We start from the raw sequence: 25,586 nt of genomic DNA, 5'->3' as shown, positions 1-25,586 counted from the left end.
ACAATGAATTTCTTTTCCTACTTTTATTTTAATATCGGCACTTTTATTTTGAGATGCGCCCCGTATCTCTGTAAATTAACTTGCATACATTAAATTAAATACATAAATGAATCTGTCTGATTTGCATTCTTAGTTATGTTTGGTTAAGATGTTGCGTACTTGCAGATACACAGACAAGGATGAAATGTTAGTGAGTGAAGTGAAGGATAGAAGGACTTAACGGTTGCAGTAAAGATACAACGAATTGTTTAGTCTTTGAAACGTGAAGCTTAGTATTTTCAAAATGGTTCATATATCGGCTTTATTAACAATAATCATTGATCAGAATGTGAAAATAGAACCCACGGTGTTCGTATACTGCAATCTATTGGGGTTTCATGGAAGAACGAACATCAATACATGACACGTAAACTATTTAAGAATATAAACCCAGTGGTGTACGCACAGCGAGGAAGGTTCCAGATTTTAAAAATCTCCCCTTAAAAAACATCTTATGACAAAATAAACATTTACCATATCAATATATCATACAAAAAGTCCTGAAACTATATGAATTTGCAATCTTGAACCTCTATAGAAATTGTTTATCAACTTACATTTGTTACAACGCAACGCTTTTTCATTATGCAGGATTTTTACAGAAATTGTTTTTTTTTTTTAATTTAAACACCTGCAATTCAAATGGAAATTTCTGCAGTGATTAAAGTTATATATCTTTCGAACACCAATAGCCTACGTTTTCGTATGGTATAGCACACATACGAGGGAGGTTCGACTTATTCCGTCCCTGACTCCTTTCTAGATATGGCAGACACTTGTAATTTTACGCATAATATCATATATATCTTCTAGATTGATATTCACAAAGTTTAAAGAATTTACATCAAGTTTTCTTTTCTTTACGGGTTGTTGATCAACAAGAAATGTAGCCCGCTTGGAAAAATTAAAAATAAATAATAAAAAAACAGAACTCCAAACAGTGGTAAAATATTTAATGAAGACACATCTAACACACAAAGACATCCAGCCTGATATGTTGGGAATATTCAGGACTCTAGTGCCTCGTATCACTTAGTGAAATGATGATGCTGTGAATTTAAATGTGATCGAAGACTTGTGAAAATGAGAACGGTGGTGGTGGCCAGCGGCGTATTTACGATTTTGTTTCGGGGAGGGGTGGCCTTGGTAACTTTCTTCCTGGACATGTTAAAATTCTGTAAGATATTTCATTTGCTTTAATATAGTAAAGACATTTTCGGGGAGGGCTTAAGCCCGGAAGCTCCCCCTAAATACGCCACTGGTGGTGGCCTACATGCAACTGCCATCACGTCAGAAATGATGACAAAAGTACATATCATTTTGGGAGACTGGCGAGTGATTGTCCGGGCACATAGCAGAGACATACGGCATCTCAACTTGGAGTGCTGCAGTGTTGTGCAACTGTTTCCAAATCTTGTACGTTTGATTTATGGAAAAATTTTCAAGATGTTTCCCATTCTTTTTTCTGCAGCTTCCCATTTCAAATGAAACCAAAACAACCCCCCATCATCACCACACACACACAAACACACACACACACAAAAAAAAAAGCCAGAGTAAAAATAAACTTTTAGACATAAGTCAACTTAAATAGTATTATTGTCAATTCGTTAGAACAAAAATACCTTCCACCTTCTGTTTCTCAATAGGCCTAGTAAGTAAATAGTAAAATGTTAGACAGAACATTTTTTACAAATTGCGTAATATAACATGCCGACAGAACAGGGTATTTTATGCATACTTCAATAGAAAGAAATAGTGTGTTAACAAAGGAAACAAGGAAAAACATCGGATTGCGTCACTAGAATACAAATATCTCGTATTGTGTCAAAACTATATGATATCTCAAGTTATTGTTTCATTTATTATAATTTCAGAAGTGAATGTAAAACAACTTTCTTTCTTTTCTGACCAAGCAAAAAATAAAGAAGTCTACAACAATTTTCATTTAAGTTCTTGTTGATTTCTAAAAATAGCTTTACTAGTAACCAAAACACTACTACTACTACTGATTCTTCGTTTCAAATGAAAACATTTTAATATACTCAGTAATTTCTCCCCAATATGGAAACAAAAGTGTTTCCAATCCATTTTACGGAAAAATACAACCTTTTTAACCTAATTTTTAGGGTTAAACTTCGTACATTATCACCCAGTTCAGATTGAATTACTAATATACTTCTTTGTTATTTCACAAATCAAGTATATAACTCGGTACATAAATCTATAATATAAATACTGTATAGTTTGCTGTTATGGAGGCTAAAAATGTGATTAATTCCTCTTGTACTGAAGCTTTCTCATGATGTTTGCTCTCAAGACTATTGAATACTTATGCGTAGGATAGAAGGGCGGCAAATACTTAAAGCGATACAAGCACTGGTGTATGTCAAAATAAAATTCTTAATTAACTCTCTCAAATATTTTAAAATATGTACTGAATTCGTAGTCACATTTAATACGTTATTATTGTTTAAAACATAGATTTACTTTCAATGAATTTTCCATTGCACTAATGCTAGCTTCATCATATGTCTGCAACAGAGTTGATAATGTCAGTCGACTCATAATAAATTATACTTTTGTATCATTGTCATGGCAATTGAAAGTCGTGACCTATTAAACTCCACTAAGAGAGATAAATAATAATAATAATAAAAAACCTTGTTAACAAAATAATTAAAATCTTGATCTGAACAAGTTTCACTGTGAAAATTTAAAATATCTTGCTCATTTTACCCATCATTTAGTTTTGTGGGGTAACATTTCTACTGTACAAAGTAACCTACAATGTTTGTATTGTATGAAACAATTGATTATATCAACAAACATGCTTGAATGTAGATGTTTTCCTCTGGAAAGCACACATACTAATAAATTTGGGGGAAACTTAAAGAGTTGTCTTGAACTTTGCCCCTATCGTACATTGTTTCGTAATCCCATATATGTATTTTTAGAAAAGGTAATAATGATACCTTAATGTAGTTTGGAATATTGAGAGGTTTGGTCCTCCATGGTGATGCTGAATCCCAGATTGTGATATCTGTGATTATGTGTAAGTGAAAGAATACAAAATAACTCACCTCTTTACTGAATACATCAACTTCTGAAGATATCTGCCGGATGGTATCACAAAAGTCCTCCATTTTCAATGATGTCCATGTTATCACGGTAAAGCCTGGTTCAATACATCTGTCGAGCTTATACTGTTGAGATCGCATTAGTGGGATAAGCATATCTGGTATGCAATTTCTGAGTTCGATGATTCGTTCATTTAGGCATTTGATGCTTTCATATGCATTAAATATTTTGTTTTTGCAAAATGTGACAATCTGTGCTAAAGCTGGTACTTCTAGCTGTAAGCTCCACATCATTTCCACCTCACGAACAATTTCAAATATATAAGGATCAAAATTTACGACAGGAACTTTAGTTACTCTATGTCTTACTAACACTGGTGCCTGAAGACATCTCTGTACTTTAAATACTTGTTTACACCAAGCGTTGTAATATAATAACTCATAATGAACCAAGACCTCAGCTAAGCTGTTATATACTTTAATAGGGTGCCTTGCTTCTTTTGCTGTTATAACGTCGGGACGATCCTGTGAATATAATAAATACATTTTAAAATATCGAAAGAAAAAAGTTTTAACAGGATGTCTACTAAAATTCCAAAAGGAAATTTCGTGACTTTTCCGTGCTTTACCAAATCATAAAATTTCGTAATATTCAAAAACTAATAACAGTACCTATATTCTTTAGCATTTATCTTTATCTTACATCTGTATTCACTGTCTATTCAATATATCCACTGGATAGCCAAATGTCTGTTTTGTTCGGCAAACACTTACAAATCCATTAATCTTAAAATTACATATCTAAATACACATGATGTACATATATTCGCGAATTTGGGAGCGAATTAGGCCGAATTTTCATGCATGCGATAGAAGTGTACTTTGCTTGTAGTTTGGTAGCGTCTAAAGCTGACTATGGACATTTTTGACGGTGAATTTTGACGTTTCATAGAACAAAATTTTCCAGTCTCTACTTATATTTGTACAGATAAAAAAATTCTGACCGAAAAGCTAAATTTCGTTACTTTTCCTTGACTTTCATTACCTTTTCTGATTTCGTGACTTTTCCATGAGTTTCGTGACTTTCGTGACAGTATAGACACTCTGTTCAAGAAAGTTATTTTGGAATTAAGCTAAGTGATGTCCTTCCACAACACACACACTAACAGTAGAATGCACAAAAGTTATAATATTTAGCGATTTAGCACCAATTTCCACATTTCAAGTGTGATGGAAAAGCTAGGTACAAACTGGTAAAATAAACTCTAATTCCAACAGTTAACCTTTGTTTTGTATAGTATTTTCATCACATTTGAGAGTGACTTTATGATTTACTAAAACAGAATATTGTAAAATATGTAGCTTCATTTTTTAAACATTTCACACAGTTGAAATAGTTGCTGATATAGATGCAATGGAGCAATCGTTGGTAGCAGAAGAGGTGAAGCAACAGATAATAAAACGTATTAGACACTATAAACTATAATATGATCCTGAAAATAACTTAATTACTAGCCTATATATATTATCTAATCGTCGCATGAGAACCAGAGGAACATAACTCCAAAAATGCTGTTTTCATTTTCTTCATGTTTGGACATAATTTTGAAAGCCCCACTTGGTGTAAATGGAACGAAACGCCATCTGTTATCCTTGTCGGTCATCTGTTGTAATGTAGCTCAATTACCATCTTATTAAAAACACATCTTTCTAAGAAAATAATATTTTTGTCCTCTCCCCTGTAAACCTACGAAAATGGGGTTACGTTCCTCTGGTTTTCATGCGACGAAATACGACAAATTCTTACTTACTTGTAAACTTTATCTAAAAAATATCTAAACATTTTGATGAAAATTTTCTGAAACCCATCTCGGAAACGAAAAACGATTTTACTAAAGTTCATTCTATTGTCAAGGGATCTTAATAATTCATTTTATTAATTTAAAACATTGTTCATTTTAATCTTAAATTGTAATAATTCTCGAAGATTATTTGTTTTGGTTATGGTATGTGTAATGTTTGAAAACATAGACTGCGAATGTAAATGATGTAAATTGTCTATGTGATTGTAAGCATTTTTGTAATTTTATGTTTCACAGCAACACATTGCATCGGACAGCGTTATGTAAGTTATGTAAATGCAGACATGACGCTCCATTTTAAGAGGAATTGGATAATGCAGCTTTCTTCAGAGAAATCTCATATGCACGTGTATGGTTTTGACCCGAATTTTGAAAGCCATGTGCTGTAATGCAAGCATCTTCGGTTGTATAAATAATCCAGTCTTTTTGGTCAAGAGTCAGTGAAGGAGTGAGACGTGAGGAGTTCGTTGACAGTCAACAGAAAGGATACTGAACAGCGATAACAGTTATTGTCGAGCATTAGCGAGATATTGGAACTCCAAGAATAACTTAACGATCGTGTCGCTGACCATTTGTAAGCTGGATTTGGTGCCGAAATACTCCAGACTGCAGAATTACACAGAGTGGATCTTTCGTAAATTTGGAGGTCAGAAGTCATCAAGTTGCAGGTATGAACCAGTTAACCTTTCCTACTTATACATTGAGAATTGATCACTCACCTAAATTTACATAACTAATATTTCGCTACACAAACACACACTTCACACACTAAATTCTAAACAGAATACATGTCATCTCTTATGATAATAAGTCTCTTTTATTTAATCTACGGTTCTGTTTTGCCGTCTCAAAACAGTGGCGGAGAAGCCTCAAGCTCTATGTTGAAAGCACATTATAGGTGCGTTCTTAAAAACATTAGCAAGATAAGGTAATTTAGGATGTACCAATCTGGGTTCGCTCAAATTCGCTCTACCTAAATTAAGGCTACATTCCACTCAGGTTTTAAAGGAGTAACAACCCAGGTTGACACTATTAAGAAACAAATCGGAATCATTTAGATCTTAGCAGCGGTTCTAAGAATTTTAATGATACTCGATGCAAACCTTTTTCGGATACCAGTAAGAATAAAGAACTTAGACAGATTTTAACTTTCTGAAAATTAATCCAGTGGGAAAACTAAGAAAATTAGAGGCTAACATGAACTACCTCTTAGAAAGGTTAATGAAATGTACTTTTAAAAAGGATAAAGCAATTTAAATAGGCCTAAATTTACTGAAACTTAGCCCGATGGACATGGATTCTATCTTCAATGTGACTTCTTTGGTGAAACTCATTTAATGAGAAAATGCTTTAATGAACATAGAAGATTTGTAAGTTACTTTATATTGACGAGCGATGCTCACAAGTCAGCGGCGCAGCAGTACTTATCCCTAGGAAGTAACTGCATGGTTGGGAAGGGGTGGAATGAAGATGGTGTGTGTTCAAGAGAAAACGCGATCTGACGGATTTCATACCCAGGGTCGTGTATAAATATCTGACCAACATTCGAGCAGTGAACGGGTGCGTTGTTTTCTAAGAGGCGGACACCTTTCTTCAGCATGTCACGTTCTGACGCAGCAGTGAGGCATAGTACATTCTGGTAATTGTGGTACCCTTCGCCTAGAAATCAAGCAGTAATACCCTATGCTGATCCCAAATAAACGTGATTATCACTTTGGTCGCTCATAATTGAACAAGGACTTCCTTTGGTGGTGGTACGTCGGCACGTTGTCATTGGTTTGACTACGTTTTCCCTGGTTGTCTTCATTCCCACCAGGCGAAGACCCGAATGGTACCTGCTAGAACAGTTTTCCAACCGGTGTGCCGCGAATGGGTCGCCGGTGTGCCGCGAGGAAATCAAAACAAAATTATTAATTCTATAGCAATCAAATTGCAAGACATAGAGAAATAGGTAACGGTATATTTGTATTTTACATTACTACTATGAATCTAAAATTTAAAGTTACATACTGTGTTACTTTTCTGTAGAACATTTTTAATTTTCTGTAGAACATTCTTCTGTGCATTTCTAATTTTGAAAAAAAGGTATTTGTTATTATTGTTATGACAATTATTGCTTCTTTACTGTCGCCGACCATTTCGTAACTTGAAATTTTAAAATATTATTCAATACTTCCGGCAAAGTAAACATGTATACGAATTACCTACATTTGTGTTTTAAAAGTAAAGAGATTTGTTTGTTCGTTCGTTATTTAGTGATCCTCCTTCATAATGAAAGGTTGGATACAGTTTTCAAAAAAGAAAGTGTATTTTTAACAACTTGAGTCCTATATCTGATTGCAATTGTTTTCTATTTTTAAATTAAAATGAAAAATATGCATAATGATTTACCACGGGGGAAAAAAACAGTGATCAAGCTTTCTTCCCTGTGAGAAGGATGTCAGTAATCAGAAAAAAATACCACAGTATTTTATATTTTCAAATAATAATAATAATAATAATAATAATAATAATAATAATAATAATAATAATAATAATATGTGTGCCACGAGAATTCAAGTTACCCTGAAGTGTGCCGCAAGTTGAAAAAGGTTGGGAAACGCTGTTCTAGAAGGCCAGGGCCAGTTCCTTCCTAAATCCTAGACATACCTACAAGACCGATATGACCCGGGAGTTGGAAGTCCGAATCCTTCCCTGTCATTTCCTTGCATAAATAAATAAATAAATAATTTTTACAAGCTTTTGTTAGTGCTACAGAGCTAAATGTGTTACTTTGTTATGACTTTCCAATTTTTAAATTTTTACCTTTGTAGACAGTTTATAACATTGGGTTGTCATTTTTAGCAATTGGTACGGTAATGGTCGTAATTTTGATTTGAGTTATTAAAGCGATGTATTCGATTGATATATTTTTTCTTTCTTTCTTTCTTCATTTATTTATTTACTTGTGCAAACGAATGACTCACGGAAGGGTTCGGACCTTCGTGGGTCACATCGGTCTTGTAGGTGTGTCAAGGTTTGGGAAGAAACTGTCCCTGGCCTTCTAGAAGGTACCATCCAGGCCTTCGTCTGGTGGGAATGAAGACAACCAGGAAAAACGTAGTCAAACCAATGACAACGTGCCGACGTACCACCACCAAAGGAAGTCCTTGTTCGACTCTGAGCGACCAAAGTGATGATCATGTTTATTTGGATCAGTATAGGGTATTACTACTTGTTTTCCAGGCAAAGGGTATCACAATTACCAGGATATATTATACCTCTCTGCTGCGTGTGTTGCCGGATTCTGTGAGATCTCAGAGCGCGGCATGCTGAAGAAAGATATCCGCCTCTTGGAAAACAACGCACCCGTTCACTACTCGAATGTTGGTCAGACATATGCACGACCCTGGGTATGAAATCCGTCATAGATTGCGTTTTCTTTTGAGCACACACCATCTTCATTCCACCTCTTCCCAACCATGCAATCACTTCCTAAGGGTAAGTAGTTCTGCGATGTTGCCACACTGCTTTCTGAGGTCCAGTAATGTATTTTGAACCACCACACATTACTTCACGTTCGGACCTATAACACAGCAATGGTACACAGTTACGAGCTGTACATTACTACATCATCTACGTAGGTACGCAGGATTGAACATGTAAAATTTCGTCGCTCTACGATATGTGGAAGTGGGTCAGGGTAAAACTTTCTTGGGCATCTTTCGTTGGAAGGCAAATTTCAAAGAAATCACACATGTGCCAATTACTCAGAAACTATTGATTTGTGACCCCCGGTTCATATAGTGAAAATGTTCCAAAGTACTTGTAGAATATCCCCTTGGAAAAAGTGCATCGAATTACCAGTCACCCTGTATATGCTATATAAATTGTGTTCTCTAACTTTCAAGAAATCTTTTATATAATAAATATTTAGGATAATAACCGTAGCTCCAGTTTCATACCTTAAGTAACATCATCGGTTCCTCCATTCTGGAATAAAGTTGTCTTACCCACATAATTCTTCCGGACACGGGTAATGCGTTAAAATGTAGAACGGGGTAAGGCTTGTTTTCATTGTATGTATTACGAACTCTCATTAGCTCGTTGTTAAATTCTTCAAATAATTCTATAAACTTTTGGTTGATGTTGATAGACTTAACTTTCAGCTTCTCAAATCTGTAATTAAAACAATTAAAATTAAAAATGACATTAGAGACAAAAAAAGTGGTTTAATGAGAAAGTCGGTAGCGACAGTATTGGCCCTGTCATGATACGGGCAATGACAGATGCAAACTGCACATTAAAAAATGAAATTTTCTTTAAAAGTGTAATCCATGCATAACTTCAACAAAATAAGACACACACACACACACACACACATCTATCTATCTATCTATCTATCTATCTATCTATCTATCTATCTATCTATCTATCTATCTATATATATATATATATATATATATATATATATATATATATATATATATATATATATATATATATGTGTGTGTGTGTGTGTGTGTGTGTGTGTGTAAATATACAGGGTGGCCCATTTTAATCTTTCCACGGAAATATCTCGTGAACTGAACAAAAACTTAAATAGGAAATACCATGGGGCAAATCGAATTGTGATGTCATGGTGTTCCCCAGGGCCGCTCTTCAAGGGGGCCCGGGCCCAACTTTAAAATTTTAAATAGAAACATGGAGCGAGTGACACCTCGTTCGATAGATCTTTAGAAACTATACAACGATGTGGCAATAGATTTTTCATATCGGTCACCGTATTCAAAATGCCCGACAAGATATGTTATCTGTATCAGATAAAACGTCCAGTATCACTAATATGAAAACAGTTGAAGATAATACCGGATGAACACAATAAAACTCCTATAGGAAATCACAGAGGGTATTTATCATTCCATGGCTCGAAAATGTTGCAACAGAGGAGAAGATGGTTATAGTAAAAGTGCCATAATGCAAAAGAGGAAATCTAATTTCTAGAAAATCATCGTTCCAACGTCCAAGTGGGTGAAGCGGAACGGGAAGGAAAGATGAAATTGCAAACGAGAATCTTGGTTTTTGCAAATTGTGTATACACAACAAAATTATCTGAAATGTGTTTTTATAAGAGATAGATGATGTCTGCAATGGAAAAAAAGTAGGTAAAATTCTTGTTAAATGGTACCTTCCATTTTGATTGCAGGCAATGATTTGTGCAAAAATGAATCAACTGAAATGCGAAACCAATTTCTCGAACAATGCAATTTTAGAACAATATGCACAAACGTTGGTTTTGCTCAAAAGTCGTCTGCAAAATATTGGTTCATTACAGTACTAGTCACTTGTACATTCAAGTGTTTCAGACAAACCATACCTTTTGCAACTAAAAGTGGGTTCTCATTTGAGATTTTAACATTTATTCCCGCTTAACCCACTTACGGAGGGAGATCGGAAAAGTAATTTTCTAAGAATTAGGTTTCCTCTTTAGCATTATGTCACTTATACTTTAATAATCTTTTTCTCCGTTGGAATATTCTCGAGGCGTGGAATGATAAATACCCTCTGTGATTTCCTATACGAGTTTTACCTGTTCATTTATATCCAACCGTTTTCATATTAGTGATACTGGATGTTTTATCTGATAAAGGCACCATGTCTTGGCGGCCATTTTGAAAACGGTGACCCCATATGAATATCTTTTGCAACAACGCTGTTTAGTGTATGAAGATCTATCGAACGAGGTATCACTTGAACCATATTTTTGTTTAAAATTTCTAAGTTGGGCCTGGGCCCCCATGAAAGGTAGCCCTGGGGGAGAGCACCGTGACAGCATCATTCGATTTGCCCCATGGCTTTCCTATTTTAGTTTTAGTTTGGTTCATTTATGTTCAATCGTTTTCGTATTAGTGCTACTGGACGTTTACTGATACAGGTAACATATCTTGGCGGCTATTTTGAATACGGTGACCGATATGAAAAATCTTTTGCCACATCGCTTTTTACTTTCTAAAGATCTTTCGAACGAGGTGTCACTCGCCCATGTTTCCATTTAAAATTTTAAAGTTGAGCCCAGGGCTCCCTTGAAGAGCGGCTCTGGGAAGCAGCGTGACATCACCATTCGATTTGCCCCATGGTATTTCCGTGGAAAGATTAAAATGGGCCACCCTATATATATATATATACCAGGTGTTGCAAAAATTTGTCACAATATTTTGGGAATAGATTCCTGACATCAAAATAAGGGGAAAAAGTTCGTATGAACCTGTGGTCGGAAGTGAATGGTTTCGTAGTTATAGTATGCCGAAAACGTGAAAAAAAAATGAATTTCAAAGGTCCATAGTTCCACTACTATACGATCGATTATAGTCGGGTCAAGACATCACTGAGGAACCAGTATGTGAGCTATCCAAATATCTATTTTTCAGAACCTCCGGTACATGCACAATTATTTTTAGAGATGCTGTTTGGGAGTACTTGAGCACTCTTCACCTACCTCTCTAAAAATTAGTGTGCAAGTACTGAAGCATTTTCAAACGTGTATATTTGGATATGGCACCGACTACGATAGGTCCATAGTAGTGGAGTCACGAACTTTTAAAGTTCACTTGTTTCACGTTTTCGGCACCCTATAATTCCGAAACTATCCACTTTTGAGCACAGGTCCATATGCACTTGTTTGTTATTTTGATGTGAGAAATCTGTTTTCAAAATATTCTGACACATTTTTGTAACATTCTATATATCACGGAAAGGATATATATATATATATATATATATATATATATATATATAATGTAAAATAACTCGAAAATAGTAACATAACAGAAAAATCTTAGAGAATGTTAACTATTCCAATCTCACGAATAACAGTTAGAGTACGGTCATTAAAGACTGCAATATCTTCTAAAAGAATGTACCGAATACTCAGTGTGAAATAGTCTTCACAATATGGAAGGTTTGTAGTACATACTAAATAGGAATGTATGAGATGAGCGCCCAATATGCAACCGAGTTAGGATTATACTACTACGTGACGACATCTGCCAATTGAAAAAAATAAGTGTTATTGATTAGAGTTTATTATGATCTGCCTGGTTGTAATCCCCTTCCCAGTGAAAGCACATCCATTTTTAGGAAATAGCTATTATTATCAGAGTACGGAAAGAGTGCTCCAGTGCAGTCCCTACCAATGCGGCGTTCTTGGTTGCTATGTCGGGAAATTATGAACAATCAACAGGTATATTACTTAGTAAAGATACGTCTCACATTTGTTTCAGTAATTACAATATTGTACTTACCTATATTGCGCCTTTAATATTACTTTCTTTAGATATTTCAGGAGACTACTGCGCCCATCATCAATTAAAAATCAAAACAGAAGTTGAAATATTTTAGGAAGTTAATATTCTAGAGAGAAGGTAGAGTTTAATTTGGTATATGGGTATACAATCTAAACCAAAGTTAAGTACAGTCCTACAGGTGAGTGTCAATAATCATTAGTGTCAAGATATATTGACTCATAGTGAAATATGTGACATAAAATATTTATTTTACTAGTATTTACCTAGTAATATTTACCTTACTACTAACATTTAGTTTACTACCATTACTAGCATTTGTATAGGCTTTTACAAGGTCCCTTAAGTTCTTTATATATATATATATATATATATATATATATATATATATATATATAATTATTTAGCTCTAAAGAGCTAAGTGTCAATTTTTGGTAAATTCAGTTTTTGCTAAATTTTGTGTGTATATGAAATTGGGAATACATACCTAAAGAACCTAAGTGCCATTCTATTTCTTGTAGTTATTAGCAACGTTCAAAGATGACGTTTGCTGTATGATTATATGGTAAATACTAGCATCGATTACGCTCTTCATTGACAAGGAAGGTCAAACCATGAGAGTTGAATTTTGATTAAAATTAGTGACAAGATTCAGTTCGAGTTGATTAGTAACATAGTAATAGTCACTCGATGCGCAAATGCATCGTTGAGCTGCTACACCGACGCCATCTTGAAATCCGATAGGCAAAGTCCTAGAATACCCTTTTGGAACAAAAATGAAAAAGCTTTTGGAAGATCTGACTTCACCATTGTAAACCGGAATAGGGCATCTGTATGTGAGGTACTTCCAGTGCATGATCGTCATCTTGAATCGTGGTCAAATATGATAAATGGTAAGGGGGTCATGTGGGATATCAAGTAGTACTGGAATTTACTCCTGAATCCATTTCCGTAACCAAAGTTTACATATCTGTTTTTACTTCAGAGTTAAGAGCTCTCTTATCTACAGGAACATATAAAAACAGTGCGAGTTAGATTTGTATTGTGAAATGCGGCCATGCGAGCAGTTGCAGGGTTTTAACTAACGCAGTAGTAGTCACTTTATGTACAATACCCGCTATACCAATCAGCTCTTGAGCCTAGGAAGAGACATTATTAATTAAATTGAAATGCCTGTAGTGAAAAATGCAATAGCAGCACTGCAACAAATTATAGCTATTTCGAAGCGCGATGGAATAGACACTGCTGAACGATGAAACATAAGTTTAATAGTTCTCGTACATAGCCTCCATAGCATTTGCAAATGAGCCAACTATTGCTCTTTTGATGTACCCACATTTCTGCCATGCATACCCAAGCATGTCTTTTAGAACTGGCGCACAAAATTGCTGATACACAACATAATGCATTTTAGTTATGAAGATTCTGTCATGTAACCTTTTCGGTGTACCACTAACAATGAATTTATGTAAAAGAAATAATCCTTAAGTCTCCGAATTAAAAGGTTATACTACCGAAAAAAGTATATATCAAGAGGCTGAATAAATTTGGTGGCCTTTGGGGATATGAGTTCAGCACGAATGTTTTTCCCATGTAACAATTCTCGCATGTTTTCACGCGTTTGTCCACTCCACGAGTCAAGCAGCAGCAAGGAATCCTCTTCACAAGGAATTCTATTTAATTCTAACCCTATTTGCCTGCAAGTGTTTAATAAAGCTTCTGCATTTATTCTATTGATCTCTTATCGTCCCCTGTCAGATTTACATCATCATCATACGCCATAACCTGGTGCATATCGTGCAGTTCTGGGCCCTGGTTGCTACCTTTGAGTTTCTTTATAGTTTATTCCAGAACAAAGTTAAATAATAATGACGACAAAGCGTCTCTGTGTTTCAGAACATCCTCAACGTGAAAGCTAGCGGATAAATATTTTCCTAGTCGAACTCTAGTTTGGGACTCACTTGAATACATCTTTATTAATCCGACTAGCATTTTCGGTATTCCAAATTCTATAAGATTGTTGTACAATGTTTCCCTCCTAACCGAGTCCTAGGTCTTTCTAAAATCAATGAACATTTGATGTAACGGAGCTTTGTATTCCCATTTCTTTTCCAGTATTTGTCGAATAGTAAATATTTGGTCGATAGTTCATCGATTTTGCCTAAATCCACACTGATAATATCCAATAATTTCATCCGCGTATGTGGTCAATATTGCTAACAGAATGTTTGGGAGAATTTTATAGGATTGACAAAAAGGAGATGCCTTGATAATTATTACAATTAATTTTGTCCCCTTTCTTGTCAATATGAGCAATGATTAATTCTTCCCCTCTTTTGACAATTCCTCCTTGTTCTAGATAAGGAGAATGAGTTTGTGTATCTTGTGCCACAATTTTGTCTCTAAAACAAAACAAATTTCGTCAACATCCGGGGATTTGTGTTTCTATAATTTTCTTATAACAATTTCTTTTTCTGTTCGGTTAGGCTCTGGAATATATGATTTCGCTGTGTGCATTTCCCTTTCTCCGCAAACATTAGTTTTTGGCTGCGTGTTAAGGAAATCGTCATGGAAATCTTTTTATTTACTTAAAATGTTATCTGTATCAGTAATAATTGTTTCGTCGGCTTTCTTTAATACATAAATGCGAGATTGATAGCCTTTCTTAAATTTGCTGATGTCCTTACACATGTTCCGACTGTTTTTGCTTTTACTATTATCTTCAAGTTCATTACTTCTAGCTTTCAAAAAAATCGCGTTTGTTCTAAAACTTTTTATTTTGAAAGTTTCCTGCCTAATGTCAATGAAATTTATGTAGTTATATTGTTCGGAGTTTGTAACCAACGCAGTTTTGCCTGTTTTCTCTTTGCAAGTTTAGTGCATTCCTCATCGAATCATGGTTTGTTCCTATTTATTGCTGCGTGCCCCAATTTTTCTGTTGCTGAAATTTTAATGCTATCTCTAATATCAACCCAAGTATCCTCAACACTGGTGCATTCTGAACCTTCTAAAATCAAGAATCTAATTAACATTTCTATATGCTATTCTTTTCTTGCTTGATCCCTTTTTAATTTCTTTAAATGAAACATCTCCGTTTTCAGGTGTTGAATATTGTTTTTATTCAACGATATCCTCTCTCTTATTATCGCTGCTACCAGGTAGTGATCAGTGTTACAGTCAGTTCGTCTAAACAACAGAACATCAATTATGCTAGACTGTCTTTTTCTATCTACTGGAACATGATGAATTTGATTATGTGCTTCTGATATATTTATGAACGTCACGATATAGGAATTTTATACTCTTCATGATAAGATTCTTGGATGTTGCAAAGTTCATTAGTCTAATGCCATTGTCATTACTTTCCTTACCAGATTGTTGTTTCTTATAACCAGTTTAAAAATATCATCTCGTCCTACTTTAGCATTGAAATCTCCTAATAGAATTTTTGTATGGTATCCGGGAGTTTATCAAATACCCGTTCTACTTCTTCGTAAGAACTGTCTTTTATATCGTCATCCTTATCTGCTGTTGGAGCATGGGCATTTAGAACAATAATATCATACCATCGACCCTGAAGAGTAATAAAAGAAAATCTGTCATTAACAAATTCAACCCGTTTAATTTTTCATATTATTCGTTTGTGAACGAAAAACCCTGTTCCTAGTTGGTAATTTTTATTTCTTTCCTCGTAAAAGAACGTAAAATTTCCGGATTACACTGTTCTCTTTCCTTTCTGAACTTCTGAATTCCAACCAAGTCCATCTTTCATTTCTGTAACTCGTCCGAGGCTTCTGTGAATGTTTCTGAACAAGTAACTTTTGTTTTTTATCACTCCTTGTCATCTGTCTGCAACTGCTTATTCCATATATTCGCAGCTAGCCTCTATACCTAGAGACCTCCTCCTCGATCCGCGATCCGGGGACGCGCCATGCTGTAGTGATGGGAACTCACGTTAAAAGATGAAAGGAACCCATGTTATTTTCGATGATGAAACTGAGAGCTGTACTGCATGAGGGATGGAAATATTCGTTCTTCTGGAAATCAATTCATACTTTACCTAGGTAGATGTTTCCATCCTGGCAAGCTGTTCTGCAGGCTACTGATGGTCCTGCTATATTGATCAGGTAAGTTGGATTTTCGTGAGGTGTTTCCATTACTTTGATAGCCGTCTGTATATTATATGAAATTAGGTAAAATACTACGTGGTTGTCTTGAGTTTCAGGTTTTTCATTGATGATGACGACAATAATATAATGCAATTTCTTGAAGGATTTTAAGGAATATAAGTGATTATTCTAACTTGGTGTCAACTTGAGCGTCAAAATAATCAAATATGAATTTCCCTTGATAATACAAAAGCTTGGTATCCCTAGAATAATGATAGGTGGTATCCCTAGAGTATAATGTACATTCATTCTATACTTAGAACAATTCGTTAACTCTACACTCAACTTGGTAATTTATACGAATAATTCTTACATTAGATAAAAATTAAGTTTAAATTGCTAACCTTTCAACCCATTTAATAGCCTCTAGTGTTTCCTGGGCAAGTTTGATCCGTTTGTCAGCAAAATCACGAAAATCCCTCTCAATGTCTGCAATTCCCTTCTTAAAAATGTCATAATCTTTATCGAAGTAATCGCGCCTATGATCGAGGGTATCATAGGTCTTTCCAGAGAGTGCTTTAACTAGATTTGAAATCCGATTAGCAAAAACTTCAATTCCTTCTATATGGGAGCTTCTCAAAATAGAGTATGAAGAAACAATCTGAAGAACGTCAATCAACTGAAGAGGAAGAAATATATATTAAAGAACAACTTATCTTAATAAATATATTCATATATATGAAACTAAAACAGATATTTAATGTTTATCTTGTATATGACGCTTATATATTCATTTTTCGACTCTTTTTCCATCCCAGTGCGTTGAATTATATATAAATCATCACTCATAACTTAATGTTTATATTAGTTATTTAATTTCTTACATTTACAGGGCTCCTACTGATCTGAAGAAATCTATTTCTCTCCCTTCTCCCTGACTTTTCCTAACCTTTGGCAGGAAATTCCCTGACTTTCATGACAGGGTCGGATGACGTTGACATATAAATAAGGAATAAATAACGGTAAATATTTATATATGAGAACATTTATTCGATAGAAACAAATAATAATCAATTGCTCATACGTACATTTCACTTACCACCCATAAAAATTTGAGCAACGCTCCATACTGTGATTATTAATGGCTGAAATCACAGTATGGAGCGTGATTGTTGAAATCAGACTAAGCTGAAATTGGTACAATTAATGTTAGAAAATATATATATTATAAAATTTCCCTGACTTTCCCTGACCTGCACCATTTTTCCTGATTTATCCCTGACTTCCTTGACCAGTAGGAACCCTGATTTACCATACATACATTACTTTAACGTATTTCTTTAATTAGTCTAAACCAGTGGTTTTCAATCGCTGTGTCGTGAAATTTTAGAATTTAGTAATTATGAAAAATTTAATAATTAAATTAGTTAAAATCAATTTTGAGACAGCGCATATCAGTGAACGCATCAGCAGCAATACCAATGCCTAGTAATACATAGAATCAAGAATAATGTATAATTAAATTAGTTAAAATCAATTTTGAGGCATCGTGTATCAGTCAACGTATCAGCAGCAGTACCAATGCTCAGTAATACATTGAGTCAATAATAATATATAACTAAATTAGTTAAAATCAATTTTGAGATAGCGTGTATTAGTCAACGTATCAGTGGCAGTACCTACCAATGGTCAGTAATACATAGAGTCAACAATAATATTCAGTCTTTTATAGAAAGTTGCAATCTTACACTATTATAATTTATATTATTACCTAGGTATAACAAAAAATCAAACAAGTGTGTGTGAAATCATCGGCGTTCAGAAAATTGTAGCGTTGCGTTGGAAACCACTGAGTTAAACAGTACTTTCTATGAGTCGTGTGCCTCCATCACATTCTTTAGTATGTTCCACTTTCTTTTCTTATCCTCTCTCAATATCAATCTGACTATAGTGATCGCGACGACTCGTGAAGCGTGAGCTCTACACCAATCATAGAACTCCTTTGCCACATGTGAAATACATCGGAAGAATTCGGTTCGATTCGTGGAGCTGCCTTCCGAACGCACACTTGAGAAAACGTGAAACAGAGTAAGTTCACCAACGACATTGCCAAATTTAGAAGACATGGCGAAAGAGTGACAAAGAAAAGCACTTAAAGAACTATAACACGAACACTAACAATTATTGGAATTAAACAGTAACAATAATAATAGTAAAAATATAAAACAATGACAACAAAATAAACAAAACGAAATTTAGCGGCAATCCAACAACACTGTACACTCAGATGTTCTCTACATAGCGCGAGAGATGGTACCAGCAAAATTTCATAGTTGGGGTTTGACAACCAGGACACATCCTTGCATACTATTGGATGCTGAAATTGATAGATCTAGGTCAAACTTCACGACTGCTTGCGACCACTATAATCATTGTTCGACAAACTATGACTATTTCCCATTTCCTCTTTTCCTTTTCAGTTTCTTTCATTTTCTAGTGCTTCTCTTCTATGCTGACATAATGACGATTCATTAATGATTAGAAATGTTAGTGCACATTGTCAGTGTATTTCTATGTGTGATACTCAAGTAAATCTATCATCGTCTTTAATGAATGATACAACTGCTACAGTATGAAGTGTATTACCCTCCTTCATGTTATATTACGTCTCTCACTAACTTCTATTATATTTCCTCGTTTGAGCAGTTTCCAATATTATTCTCCTTCTACTAAATATATGCCTTTATTATCTATAATAGTAGTTTCCAACCTTCTGACACTCGTGGACCGGCAAAAGATAGGCATAAATGGTGAGGAAAGGCAAGTAGTAAGTACCAACTTCATTTAGATGTTTAGGATTTATTATTAACATTATTTACTATTCGTTCAAATAATGAGTTTAAACAATACTAATTTCCAAATAATGATGACACTCTTGTAACAAATATACTACTGATAAAGAATGAAGTGTATTCATATTATAGTATTGATCAAAACACCCTCCACAGACAGAAGTCATTAGCATAGGTGTTCTAATGCCACTATTAAGTCATTTATAGAACTTGTCAAACGCAAATATAGAACCTTTCAAGTTCATTTCCTTTGTTTTGACATAAGGACATCCTTTAGTATCGTCCACCAATATCAATATTCCAATATTATTATTCCCTTGTCTTTCCTTTATAATACTTTTATTAAGTTATTTTTTGCTTATATGTTAAAGTCAAATCTTAAACTTAAATTTAATTCCCTTTCAGACCAATTAGTGCTCTGAAATACTGTACTGATACATAATTCTGATGACAATATAATATTTTCAAATAATTCTTGCTCTATCTACACTATTATAAATGTATTTAGATTGTGTATATGTGTAGGAAATGTCAGTTAATTAACCATTTCTTTAATAGATGGCAGAGTAGTTCCGTGCTGGTGGGAGATCTTTATGTGCCACTTTTAGCGAAAAAATGTAAACTACTGCCTGTCGCAAGTGTTCTTTCGGCATTTATTCCGAAGTTGGTCGTCCGCCTAGTTTTTGCTAAAAGTGTAATAATTGGTTCTTTGTCTATCAAAGTTTAATATTTAATTCAAATAGTATTGCCGAGCGAGCGTCTGTGAGTGAAAGCGGGCTAGAGCCCCGCAGGGCACGTTGTTTTCTGTCTTTATTACAACTAAATGGGAAGGGGGACCTGTATTCTAGAACCATGCCGCCATGTCGGTTATGCTATCGATACAATGACAAGTATAACTTTCTTCACGCTTCTTTACAGTTATTTGCTTACCGCATTTTGTACAATCTATTTTTAGATTTATTAAGCCATGACTTTTACTTATACTTTCCTGATTATCGCCAACCATGCTTACAAAACAAATGCTCATTACATTCCCATAATCCTACCATGAAGTACCAGGTAACCTTGCGCCAAGTAGTTCCCTCCGCTTGCCAAATAGCTCCATGTTTAGAACCGTTTATACAAGAAAATAAACACAACTTTTGCTATCCTTATGCCGGTACATTATCAAGCACACAAACAAGCAAATTATTCATTTCTTCCCGGTAAATTTTCAAAATGTTTCTAGAAACGGACGACCAACTTTGGAACTTAACCCATTCTTTCAATTGATTGTAGGATATTGAGTGAAAGCTAAAACATAACAGTAAAAGAGCTTTCAGAATCAATGCTTTTGTAAAAATTATACTATGTATACGCATACCGCGTGCGTTTAAAAATACTCGATGATGACACTTAATCATCTATTCGTTTGACCTTTCCATTTTAATATTTAGTCCATCTCTTTTGCACTCATACATACATATATATCTTTCCACTAATACATGTAGTTCTGACCCCAAGTTACACCATGTCCACATCTCATGTAAGCTTACTGCTGCAAAGGAATATTCAATTTCAAGCAAAATCTTTTGTGCGAATACATTTTCTTTTCTATACTCAACAATTGTAATCGGTGAGAGTGAAATCACTTTTGTACAATTCCAAATCTGCAGTTGGTTTTCTACACATTATATTGGGATATTATTAATTATCTTTTCTGTTCTGTAGTGTTAGTCTCACAGCAAAGAGCTACACGGGAATCTGCTGTATGAAGGTCAATATGTACGTAGAAATGTATATATCAGAGGTAAACTACACATAGTTACCGGTACTTTTTGGTTGGAATCAAATGAACGAACTTCTCTTGTGAATGAACAAATTTTTCTCACACAATGACTTTATTTTTTTTTTAAACTGCTTAAATCAGAATGAGGCACAGTTCGAACTATAATGTTCCTGCTACTAAAAAGAATGCCTCAATAAGCAAGAGAAATGCATTAAGCATGCCTAATATAAGAAAGAAAAAATTCACTTTACTTTTCAGATACAGAAATTAGATAAAAGCTGCTTGCTTCTTTCGAAGACAGTGTTATGGTATGAATTGCATACGTATAAATTATGTATAGCAAGTGAAACTTATTAATATACAATAGATATTTCATTTAACTTTTCCTTATAAAAAGTGTTCGACTCATTTTTTCAAATGTATTAGGATATATTCAGCGTATTAGAACAATATTCGTAACATCGTAGTGGTCGATAAGATTGGCAAATTTTGTACCTCTTAATTATAAACTGAACTGTTTCTTAAAGTTCCTGTCAAATTTAAATTTTTCGTCTTCATCGTTTTGCAGCAAAAGTTATGAACTGTTCTGTTTACTTCTACATTTTTATTTATTTACAAGAGTTCTTAAGTTATATATATATATATATATATATATATATATATATATATATATATATATATATATATATATATATATATATATATATATATATATATATATATATATATATATATATATATATATATATAGTGTTCGAAGTGGGAAAAAAGCAGAGGCGGTATGTTTTACTATGATTTTGACTCAACATACCAGCTATTTAAATATTGTCTTGATCACTGAAAAACCAGAGACGGTATGTCCTCATATATATTCCTCTCTCTCCCTCCCCTACGTTGTACAATCAAAGTGAAATTATTTTTTAAAAAATATCCTAGACCCGAACCTCATCTATTGAAAATTTGTTTGAGATCAGTCGGGTGGTTCAAGAGATACGAAATCACAAACATACATATATATATACTGTAGTTAGCATCAGTCTGACTTAGGTTCGTAATTATATCGATAACGATGAGTGACATTTGCATTATGCATTTGTCCTGCTTCCTGAATAGAATTAAGTAATTTTTAATCATTTTCAATCAATTGTTAGGGGATTTAGGTCAAATATGATAGACCAACAAAGAAAATTAGCATAATAGATTCAAGTTTAAAGATAAATAAGTCTGAAATTGTCATTAAATAAGAATAGGCTACATACTGATCGAGTCAAAAGTCCGTTGCCATAGGCCAACTCGGTAACTATTGAAGATATGAAAAAATGATAAGAGGGCACTTTGATTTCCAAATGTGGGTTGTCAATCTAAAATGGTGGAATTTTCGTAATCGGACCAACCGTTTAAGCTCGATACTCAGGGGTGTAGCCAGCAGGTTTGTGTAGGGGGGCCCGTCGTTTTTGAGGGGGGGGCAGCTACAATGTACAAAGCCAAAAAAAAAATGTGTTGCTGCTAGTCTGCAAAACTAAAAACACTATTTTAGCTTCTTCTTCTTCTTCTTCTTCTTCTTCTTCTTATTATTATTATTATTATTATTATTATTATTATTATTATTATTATTATTATTATTATTATTATTATTATTATTATTATTATCTGTAAATTATATTCAATATAGTTTTTATTATGCTTGATGAAGAACTACTGCCCGGGACCAAACGCTATACTTTTGTGCATAACTATAAAGGTAACCAAGAAAGTTCTGTCCCTTTTCGTGGAGGTCTGTGTTCAATTGGACCTCACATCGTGAGTTGATTGCAAGTGGAGATAAGGCGAAAGTCAGTTGTTGTTGTCGGTATATCCAACATACTACCTGGTTGTGGCAATTCAGACACACCGTGAACTTGCGTAAAGATAGAGGGAACATGGGACTTCCACAGAGCGTCATAGGAGCATGTATGCTGAACGAGTTCAAATGGAGGTCAAACGCCGCTGTAGCGGGACAGAAGATATGCCAGGCCTTTGGTGAGGGTGTCGTGATGACGCGGACATTGCAGCGATGGTTTAACAAGTTTAAGGACGATGACGAAACACCCGAAAACACCACGTGCCAGAAGACCAACACATGTACAAAGAGGAATTGGGACTACAATTCAGTGTGTGGAAAAACCATTCGGCAGCACATCCATCAACTTGTGAAGCACTACAAGTTGGGTCGATGGGTCTCTCATATTTTGACTCCGGGCCAGAAGGCAACGCGGCAGTCGCCTGTGTTTATTTACTGTTTCGGAGCCATTTCTTGACAGGGCGTTAACATGTGATAAAAAGTGTGTCCTATACGAAGCTCCACGGCGTCGTCATCATTGGTTAGTATCCCATGAACAGATTTCAAAACAACCGGAAACAGCACTGCACCAGAAGCAGGTCCTTCTGTGTGTTTGGTGCATCGTGCATCGGGAACTGCTACCAGCTGGTCAGAGTATCAATGCAACTGTGTAATGTTAGCAGTTGAGCTGTGCTCAACAAAAACTCAAAACTCTGGAGCCATCACTTCTGAATTGCAAATGTGTCCTCGTTTACGGGACAACGCTAAGTCCCACGTGGCTAGGATGACTCAGGACACCATTTTTCGCCTTGGATGGGAAACAATATTGCAACCACTATATTCCCCGCGTATTGCACCGTCCGATTATCATCTGTTCCATTCTTTGGACAATCACATTAGAGGACGCCATTTCAAATCCGTAGTAAAAGTCCAACATGCGCCTGATACTTTCTTCGTTTCACGGCCCACCACGTTCTACTGCGATGGATTCCATGGCCTTCCAGAACGTTTTCAGAAGGTCGTCGATGCTAATGGGGACTATTTTTCATCTTCCAGGTTAGGTGACATATCGATGTTCGAAGGTGGTGGGTGAAAAAAGCAACAAAACGTATCTTGGTTACCTTTATATTTAAATTTAAGACCTTGTATACAGAACCTATCTACACAAGATTGATTTTCTTTGAAATTTCACTTAATTTCTTTACGGTTTCTGACAAATATACTTATTTATTATTCATGACTAAAAAAAACGTAATTATTTTATTACACTGGGTAGAAATGAAAGAGAGAGAGAATGAAATCCAAATTGAATAAAAGCATTGTTTCTCACCAAATTTTCCATCCTCTATGTCTTTTAAAACACTTGTTAAAGCATATACAAATATACTGTAGTTACAAATCAGTTTAGTACTTTGTTTTATGGCTGTATTTGTAGTACCTTGTTAAAACGTTTGTCTTCAAACTGTCAAATATAAATCGCAGTAAATTGTGTAATCTGCTGTCACCAAAAGTATCCTATTTTTCGATCGGTATAAGGAAGAGATAGTATACTATTTTTCGATCGGTATAGAAAAACAATATTTCTCCATACTATTTTACAATAAATTATTAATTGTCAATAAACTTTGTTACTTTTAAATGTATGAAGCGAGATAATTTTACTATGATGTTTTAAAAGTTGGCCATTTGGGGGGGCCAGGAAACCATTTGGGGGGGCCCGGCCCCGATGGGCCCCCCCTTGGCTACACCCCTGTCGATACCGGTATAGCACCCAATAATAAAGAAAAATGCAACGTTGCCACGTCCGTGGAGGACAAGATGGAATGAAATAATCTGGAGCGTGAAATACCCTGGGCCAAGGAGAATAGAAATGGGAACAAATTAAAGAACAAAGGAGCAGACCTACTTGCAGGACCCACGACAATCCTATATATATATATAAAGGAAAAGTATAAAACAAATCAAAAACCTTTAAAAGCCTCGTCTTAAAAGTTTCAAATTTTCCAAAAATGAAGGCTTCAGAGCAATCAAAGGGCCTTTCATCAGGCGTTTCCAGCACCTTCTGTTTTGTCGCACGGAAGCAATCAGAATAGAACGAATATAGTTGCAAGCATTCCTGAAAAAAAAGAAAGAAAGGTTTGTAGGAAATATTTAACGTAAGAAAATACATGCAAGGATAAATTTATTTTTGCTTTAAATAAAACAAATGACAAACAATGCATTCTTTATTTCAGAAGCTGTCGAGAAAAGTAATCAAAATAAGAAATATGCTGCTTTATTCCTTCCATTCCCGGTGAAGTTTTCTTGTATGCTATAAGATATGTATGTTAATAAGTAATTCAGTAATATCAGTATGTAGGTCCTACATGTGCCATAACAGTTAGGTGCTTGTATGAAATCAAGTGACTATTTTTTAGCCAACTATAAATGCCAGACTGGTTCCCCGGTGTAGTAAGATTTTTTTCTCGTTATACTATCGTTTTCTCGTTTCAATGCGACTCAAGGCTTCATCTACTCTCTGTAAAATGAGTACCAGAGAAAACATAGGAATAAAAGGGGCCGGATTTTAGTACCTTCGGTCCACGGGATTCCTGGTTCGATTCCCAGTGGGAAAGCCTTGAAAAATTTGGACTTATTACGGTGCTTTGGATTCCATTTTTCCAGGTCCACGTCTCATGTAGCCTTGTACTGAAAAAATCAACCCTTTTGAATTATGGCTTATTTTTAGGTAAATTATAGACTTTCAGTCAATCAACTACAGCATTATCCCTATTTAT

The 25,586-nt window shown here is 34.8% G+C and overlaps 1 protein-coding gene across 1 annotated transcript in view; it reads right to left on the bottom strand.

Moving 5' to 3' along the window:
• kl-3 (dynein heavy chain 8, axonemal kl-3) overlaps positions 1-25,586 on the bottom strand; it is a 555,080-nt gene that overhangs the window by 460,494 nt on the left and 69,000 nt on the right. Inside the window, exons 10-13 of the mRNA XM_081731423.1 lie at positions 24,779-24,925; positions 16,775-17,049; positions 8,926-9,139; positions 3,123-3,644 (exon numbers count right to left, since the gene is read on the bottom strand). Of these exons, the coding sequence (XP_081587549.1) occupies positions 3,123-3,644; positions 8,926-9,139; positions 16,775-17,049; positions 24,779-24,925 (1,158 nt within the window). The remainder of the gene's footprint in view (positions 1-3,122; positions 3,645-8,925; positions 9,140-16,774; positions 17,050-24,778; positions 24,926-25,586) is intronic.

Source organism: Thermobia domestica, chromosome 11 (assembly GCF_964235325.1).
Source record: "Thermobia domestica chromosome 11, izTheDome1.hap1.1, whole genome shotgun sequence".
Lineage (NCBI taxonomy): Eukaryota > Metazoa > Arthropoda > Insecta > Zygentoma > Lepismatidae > Thermobia > Thermobia domestica.
This window is presented reverse-complemented; position numbering and strand designations above follow the sequence as displayed.